This window comes from Sinocyclocheilus anshuiensis, unplaced genomic scaffold, assembly GCF_001515605.1.
Source record: "Sinocyclocheilus anshuiensis isolate Anshui unplaced genomic scaffold, SAMN03320099.WGS_v1.1 scaffold553, whole genome shotgun sequence".
NCBI classification, from domain to species: domain Eukaryota; kingdom Metazoa; phylum Chordata; class Actinopteri; order Cypriniformes; family Cyprinidae; genus Sinocyclocheilus; species Sinocyclocheilus anshuiensis.
In genome coordinates, this window is record NW_015539821.1 from 2,745,422 (window position 1) to 2,753,902 (window position 8,481).

The 8,481-nt window shown below is 34.5% G+C and overlaps 1 protein-coding gene across 11 annotated transcripts in view; it reads right to left on the reverse strand.

The window, feature by feature from the left end:
* The window catches only part of LOC107684098 (calcium/calmodulin-dependent protein kinase type II subunit gamma-like), an 85,241-nt gene extending 80,977 nt beyond the window's left edge, over positions 1 to 4,264 (reverse strand). For 4 of the 11 annotated variants that reach the window (XM_016480287.1, XM_016480282.1, XM_016480285.1 and 1 more), the window contains exons 1-2: positions 4,018 to 4,259; positions 2,657 to 2,751 (exon numbers count right to left, since the gene is read on the reverse strand). In XM_016480287.1, coding sequence (XP_016335773.1) covers positions 2,657 to 2,751; positions 4,018 to 4,082 — 160 coding nt within the window. In that variant the 5' untranslated portion in view covers positions 4,083 to 4,259. Of the gene's footprint in view, positions 1 to 2,656; positions 2,752 to 4,017 lie in introns of all 11 variants that reach the window. The other 7 variants (XM_016480283.1, XM_016480281.1, XM_016480280.1 and 4 more) reach the window with 4 other exon arrangements.
* Between the last annotated feature and the right edge of the window lie 4,217 nt (positions 4,265 to 8,481).

The following is an 8,481-nucleotide window of genomic DNA, read 5'->3' on the forward strand; positions in this document are numbered from 1 at the left end:
TGAATTATATTATATTATATTCCTATATATTATATACTGGCAAAACAGCCATTACTTCAGTCTTCAGAAAGTACTCAAAGTACAGTGAATACAGAAACAGTATTGTATACTTAGTATTTCTGTCCATAAATATATAAATAAAATGTAGTAACTGGTATAATATATTTAGGATCAATTATTTGCCACTTCCTCAGAAACACTAAGAATCATTAACAGAGTCGCTAAGGAACAAAACTCATTAAGTGGAATCGGAATCATTGCATTAAATCGAATCATTAGATTCCCATCCCCTGCAAATTAATCTATTTAAGATGAACTAGAGTTAAATGCCCACACATCAGCGAAAGTTGAGGGAACATTAAACCGAGCATCTATCTCAAACGAGACATGGATGAATCGAATATAGAGTTAGACCAGGATGACAAGAACCACACCTTTCCTTCCAGAATCTCCGTATTACCGGTTAAAGGGATTCCGTCACGCCCCTCTTGCTCTGATAACAGGATGGCTGAAGTGCAGTCTGGTCTCTTAATTGGCCAGGCTGCTGTAGACGAGCACTCAACAAAGAAAACGGCTGTGCCATAAACAAGACCCTCACTGTCCATGCACCCCACTTAGTTTCACATTAGCTGCATGGAAAACTGCAAATCAGCAAATCGAGGAAGGCAGAAAGACGTACTGCACCAAACCCTTCACTGACTAACCTTCTACCGTTATGACAAACGAGCTTCTCCAACCTACTGAGCCAGGTACAATTAGATAATGCTTATTTCATTTAAAAAATGCAAATCATTGGACATGATTCACTTCCATGTCAACCGATCATCAATGGCTCAGAACAGCTTCACCCTGGATGCAACACAGTCAGAATTTCACACGGCAATAAAAAAACTTTTCTATCGGCTGAACTGAACCAGAATCCTCCTCAGTGTATGACTCAGCTTATAGGCATTTCTGACATTCCCACAATACCGCAAGTTTTCCCGTTTATTGGGGCAGCAACTGAACATTCAAATGAGAGAAATGAACACATGCCAATGAATATATCCAACCTATAGCAACTGCCGCAGGGCCTCTAAACACACCTTAAATCGGTCTGTTCCTGGAAAAATCAATTTTTCATTCTTCAACTGAAATTACTAAAAAAAATATCCTTTTTTCCCTTTTAAGCGCCATCTCTTTTTTTCTCTAATCAAAAGCAGCTTTCGTCTTCAAGAGCTGCACAACAAAGCATGTAAGTTCTGCGACACCACATGGTACTGATAAACACATGCTTGCGCAAAAAGGTTCACAAAATTATTGCAAAACTGCAGGTGGGACTATTTGCCAGATTTGTGCTGCAGGGCACAGCACGCATTCTCATGCATCTCTTCAAGTTGCGAGGAAAAACAGGGCTGGACAGAGGCAGAGGCAAACACTTTTGCATGCTTTTTCCTCTAGAAAAACATGAACACACTGGGCTCTATCCGAAGGACTGCGACCATCCCAGCAGGCCAGGTTTCAACACACAGCTACTGAGCTAAACAGGTCTGTACCGAGCGGCCATCAAGGGGAGTTCAGTTTCCTTTCCCATGTTGACTGGACTTGTCCTTTTTTTAAATAGCCAACAGCCTTTAGTCCAAGTCACAGCCATGAATTCTGGTTTACTGCTTGTTATTGCTACAGTGCAGTTATTGTTAACTTAAACCAAAACTATTAAAAATCCTGTTTAGTAATTGAAATAAAGCTGAAATAAAATAAAATATAAATATTACATGAAAACTAAAGTTTTTTTTTTTTTTATTAAAATGAAATGCTAACTGAAATAAGTTTGAATTAATTTACTAAAATTACTGAAATTAAAACTGTTAAAAAATAACTCAAAGCTATATAAAAATGTAACAAAAAATAATAATAAAAAATGAAAAAGCATATAAAATTACTAAGACTAAAACGAGTGAAAATGTAAAAATACAAAAATGAAAGTAATAATATGATATAATAAATATGATATATAAAAAAATATTAAAATACTGTGTTAGTCAGAAGTAGTGGTCAAATGGGTTGTTAAAAGATGAATTTAATGGAGTGAAATATCAGTTTATTTACAGCAAATTAAATATACACAAAATGTTACATTTTACTCTATATTTACTAAAGTTTCACTAAACGTTGTCCTTTGACGAGGCTGTAAGTAGATTTTAGACCTGATACTTGGTAAAATAACTACTTCTGTTAACCATATGATGTAATAACTCAAAAATAGACAAATACAAGCTTATTAATTGGCCTGATCACTATATTTGTCTAGTGATAGTCACAAGTAGGTGGTATTAGGAGGAGGAGATGCTCTCATTCTAGAGAGTATTTTGTCGGACAAATAAATGGATATGCCTTTGAATGTAAGATGAATCATCAATATTGTTGGTCTGTTTTCCCAGATGACTTAAACGATTATATCTGCTACAAGGTAATCACTCAACTTTTACAAGTACGCAACCATACAGACGGCCCTTAAATGAACAGACAAGGACCAAAAGCCACAAAACTCAGATTTTGATTTTAACAACTTGAACAACTTCAGGAGACGATATCTTTTCAGTGAACGCTGAGTGAAATAAAACACAAAGCACCTTCATCCCACTGCACTGAAAGAGTGCTGAATCGAACGCCTTACCTCTTGCTGAGAGTTTCTTTGTGTTAATAATTTTAGCAGCATATTCCTGGCCAGTGGATTTTTTCACACATCTCCGCACCACGGAGAAGGCACCCCTGCGAATGAAGAACACACACAGAGGTTAATTTCCCTCAAAAGTAAAAGATGCACCTGACTCTCAAGAGCCGTCAGTTATTGATGGTGTCACCGCGGTTCCATTATAAATTAGCGATGAGTAGCTTCAAAGAACCATTTGAAAAACTGATTCATTTTTATGTTCCGCGTTCTAAAATGCAGTTGTTTATTTAGATATAAATCAAGGTGTTTATTGTAATTTCATGTAATTAATTTAATGCAATTTACTGTGTTCATTGCTTACAACTCAAATATAAGTTACATTTACATGATTTTACAATTGCAATAATTTACAGTGAGTCACGAATCCTTGCACCGATTCAGTCCGATTTGTGAGCGAATCATTCCGATCAATTTTGTGAGCCGATTCAACCGATTCAGTGACAAGATTCGACACAAAAGACCGATTCGTTCACAAATCGGACATCGCGAGACTTTAAACAAGTATGACAAAAAAAAAAAGTGTAACTCAGAAAATTGTCTCATGTCTGCACAAAATTAGACTTAAAACAACACTGTCTACTACAATTCTGACATTTGCCTCTAAAAATGGGCAGCGTGCACAGCACTTCACATCTGCATGTCAGAAGGCTGTAATTCTCTTCCCAAAAGTGAGATTGAATTCTCAGAAAGGCGTCACTGCTCATTTATTGATTTTATAATCCCTCTTTATCGGTCCCCTCCTAAAATATTAAAGTGTGATTAACTGTGTGTGCGACACAATATTTCATTGTAATATCAAGTACACGGCTACATATTCTTTAGTGCACTACATAGTGCACGACGCTGCAGGACAATATAATTTAACCTCTGGTTACGTGCATAAAACAATCCACGTTGTTAATGTCAGGAAAAGTGGCAGCCAAATACCCAAAGTAACCGAGAAACCCCATCAGCAACCCCTTAAAATAAAACAAGGCATAAACACGGCTACATTCAACGTTCTATATTAGATATGTTACTCAAAAGCACGACAGTTCTTTAAACCTGACATTAAAAACGTTTCAAGCTTAGATCCGCACTGGGGGGTGGGGGGGGGCTTGATCGGATCAAGTCCAGAACGGAGTGCTGTACTCAGTTCTGGTCTTGATCCGACCGAGCCCCCTGTGCGTGGCTTTCGGAGAGGTTTACGAGTCTCTGCAAGTCATTCCCCTCGCTGTCAACATCCAAATAAAAGAATGGAACGAAACAAACGAGAGTAACTTGCGCCGATGACGTCACACTGCTGCAATGTTGCGCGCACTTACTTCCCCAGCTCTTCGTAAAGCTGATTCTCGTCCGTAAACCTGGTCGAGGTTACAATTGTAGCCATGTTGTGTGGGGAGGGGGGTCGATGCCTCTGCTGCTGCGGTTCAGCTTTCGGGAGGAGAATCTCATGTGTTCCAGAGAGAGAGAAAGAAGGGAGATACACACGGAAAGAGCGTAGGGGAGGGGCTGGATGGTGGGGGTGGAGAGACAATAACGCGAGACAACGCGAGACTTTCCTGCAAGCAGCAAAGTAACGGGTAGGCTGACAGACTGGCAGATCCTTTTCTTCATTAATATATGCGTATTAACGATGGCAAGACTCATTTTAATTCATAACATACAACGAAAAACATTTCACTGGTTAAATAATGTAAATAGCACAATAAAAAAGTGCCAGAATATAATCCAAAGTATTATAGAGTATAATAAAGCAACACAAAACAATATTAAATAACTAATTTCAGTTCACTTATCTGTAATATTTTTAATAATAATATACAAAAACAGAAATCTATCTATCTATCTATCTATCTATCTATCTATCTATCTATCTATCTATCTATCTATCTATCTATCTATCTGTCTATCTATCTATCTATCTATACATTACCGTTCAATTGTTTGGGATCAGTAAGATTTTTAATGTTTAATCTTTTATTTATTTTTTTTTTTAAATAAGTCTCTCATGCTAATCAAGGCTGTACTTATTTGATCAAAATACAGCAAAACAGTAATATTGTGAAAATATAAAAGTTTTCGATTTTAATACATCCTATCATTACTGTGATAGTAAATACTCAACCCACTCTCCCCTATGCAATTATAACTCATTTGAATCTCATGTGATCACTATAACACCTCCTGTAAAACTCCAGGTTGTGGTAATTTACCGCCCTCCTGGGCAAATTCTATCCACCTTCCTAGAAGAGCTTTATTCTGCTGGATCTTTCTGCTGCTTTTGACACCGTCAATCATCAGATCCTCCTGTCTGCCCTCTCTTCAATGGGCATCACAGGGATTCCACTTCGCTGGTTTGAATCCTATCTCACTGGTAGGTCTTTCAGGGTGGCTTGGGGAGGGTGATGCCACAGGGCTTAACCTGTGATGCTTTTTTCAGGAGTATTTGATGAATAAACAGTTAAAAATAATAGATTTTAGAAATCTAGAAATCTATTTTGTTTGTTTGTTTTTCTTTTTTTGGAAGAAATTAATATTTTTATTCAACAAAGAAATGTTTAATTGATAAAAAAAAGTAAAGACTTATATTTATTAAATCCTTGAGAAGTAGATTCTTCTTCCTTGAGCAGAAGAATCAACACTTTGGGTATTTTATCCATTACAAATGGCTAATTCCTGAATGCTTAGAAATTTGGTAACTGCACTTCAGTAGTTCTGTATCATGATAACAAAAGACCAACAGACTCAATGACATATGAGAGCCAAAATAGCTGGAAGTATGCAATGTCCTCTCTCTCTCCCGCTCTCTCTCTCTCTTTGAAGTTTAATTTCTATTTTTGGTTATGTACTTTATGTTTATTTTTTATGGACAGTCTGAAAATATTTAGTTCCAGCTTTAATGCGTTTTAAAGTGAGGTGTGTCCTCTGGATATCACGACAGAAATGACTTGCATTGCACTTCTTTCTGACAGGACTTTCTGTCACATTGGATCTCATTAAAAAGTTTTTAAATGTAATAATCAGTAGTTTTTGGATTGTGAGAATATACATAAAAATAAAGGGTTGTGGGTAACTGACTTGACATCAATCTTTTAATTATATCAAAGATTTAAAATTAAAGTGTTTCATTATTTTAATTTAATCATTTGTTACTAAATTATCCCTTTGCTACTTTCAATGGTCTCTCAATGAAAATGAGATCATAAAAACAGCATGTTTAGTAATTATAATGAGAAAGATTTTGTTTAAATAGTTTTAGATGAATAACAGCATGTCAGACCACAGGAACACTGCTTAAGCAGCTTGAAAATGTATATAAACTCACTTCAGTTCAGTAACATTTTACAAATAATAATTCATCTCCAGATTGAACTCAGCATACATTGCTTTTGCTTTCATTTAAATATCAGAATACTTTACATCATTGTCTGGCCATAATGCTCTTAGAAACCCCATTGCACGCTCCAAACGCACTTTCAAAAAGACTTTGCTTGTCAGGTTATCTCATCTTGTTAGTGCTTCTATTCCTTCGCTCCAGGAACAGTGGTAGTTTGCATAAATTTAGTTACAGCCTCCTAAATGAAGCTTATTTTCCAAAAACAGTTCTATAAAAATTGCTGTTATGTGTTGTTATATTGTCAATGTTCTTTTGTAAACTCACACTTATTGACCTGTGTAATCACTAAATACAAGCCGCATTCATAATTGATGCAGTTTTACTGTTCATCTGAAATATTCAGCACTTTCATCCATTAGTCTGGCATAAACATAAATCCAGTGTGGTCCATGAGAATGCCATAGTTCATTCAAATTCCCAAACTGTTGGTTAAGATTTTACATCAATAATATATTTCAAATCAATAATAAACTCTGACAACAATGGTATCATATATTTTTACCTCAATCATGCTAAGAGCATCACAAAAACTACACAGCAAACAATGTTAATAAGGACAATTAATTCAATTTTACAGTAAAATACTGTTTAATGTACAGTTTTTGGAAGTAAAAAGAATAAGTCGTCTTATAATTTACAATGAAAAAATGTAAATTGGCATTCCCAGAAACTTCGCATTTGATGGTTTTTCATTGAAATAACTGTTTCTTCAATAAATGGATATTTTAGATAACTAAAACTAAAACTGAATCTAAACTAAATTGAACTACTTAAAAAAAGACAAAAACAATTTCATTACTAGAAATAAAATAAAATATAATTAAAAAAACTTCAGCTAGTTGCCAAAGCAACATTTTTCATTGTAATTTAGTTCAACTTGATGTACTAAAACAACAAAAACTAAAACTGAAATAAAATAATAAAAACTTTATAGACATAAGAAACCTACTAAATAACTAAACAACAAAATTACTAAAACTTAAAATTACCAATTTAAAATAAAAAAATAAAAAAATAAATAAAATAAAAGCTTATTAGGGGTTTATGTTACATCTTCTGTTGTTAAATGAATGTTTATTGCAGCATGTGGAAAAGCTACTTGTGATTAACTCTTGATTGAATTAACTTCTTGTGGGTTTCTCTTTACCGCCTGTGCTATAATGGTTATTTTTCATCAAAGCTACACTGTTAGTGGTCCATCTCCTCCTCCTATACTTTTTCTGTTGACACCTGCCCACATTGCCTTATCAGAATATAAGCAGAGATATCACACGCAGAAAACATCCAACCAATGAAATTACAACCTTGACCTGAACATGCAAAACATGCAAATCATTTGATTATCCAATATCATAATACATTTGTGCATATCAGAATATGTACAGGTATGCACATGACATCACTCAAGACATTTATATCAGTGATATCAGAGGCAGAACTCAAGAGCAAATCAGATGAATAAACACACGAGATGAGGTTTTATCAAGAATTAACCACCATCCAAAGCACCCACATTAGGCCATCTTGATGAAATGATCAAACTCTACAATTAAGAGTGATTACAACAACAGTGTTTGCAGTTCTGATGTTGATCTGAATCCACTGCAGTTGACTTGTTTGCAGACTCTACAATGGCAGCCAAATGAAGTAAACTCCCCACATTGCAACTCATGCTGCAAGACATAACACTCTGGATGGAGGAACATAAATTAGTCATCAATCAATAGAGACCAATGGACTTATTTTCACCAGGCTGAAATTAGGAGCACAGAGTTCAGCTCTTGTCTGGGAGATGGAGAAAGAGCTCGAAACACACGGAAACACACACCATTCACTGCAACTCTATGAAACATTCAACAATTCTAATGTATGGGCTGAATGATTTACTTGTGATGACATATTTATAATCTCAGTTTATGAACTCAGGCATCAAGATTTTTAAAAAACATCTGTCTATAAATACATTAAAATTCTTAAAAAAAATTTGTTTTTACTGTATTTGTATTATAACTACATTTTAAATATGAATTAAATAAACAATTGCAAATAGTAAAGTATGTTCAATTTAGAAAATTCTATAATTAATTATTTATTAATTATATGAATTACTTTTTTTTACATTTTTAAATTATTAAAATAATTTAATCTAAAAGCCTGAAACCACTATACACACACACACACACACACACACACACACACACACACACACACACACACACACACAACAACAACTATTTGAGAAACAATTTTAGAAATCTTTACTATTTCCTATTCATTTTATGCCATATTGTTTCTTTAAATCTTCAATTTTTTTTATTTTAAAAATGTAATAAATAATTTAAAATATGTATGTGTGTGTGTATATATATATATATATATATATATATAT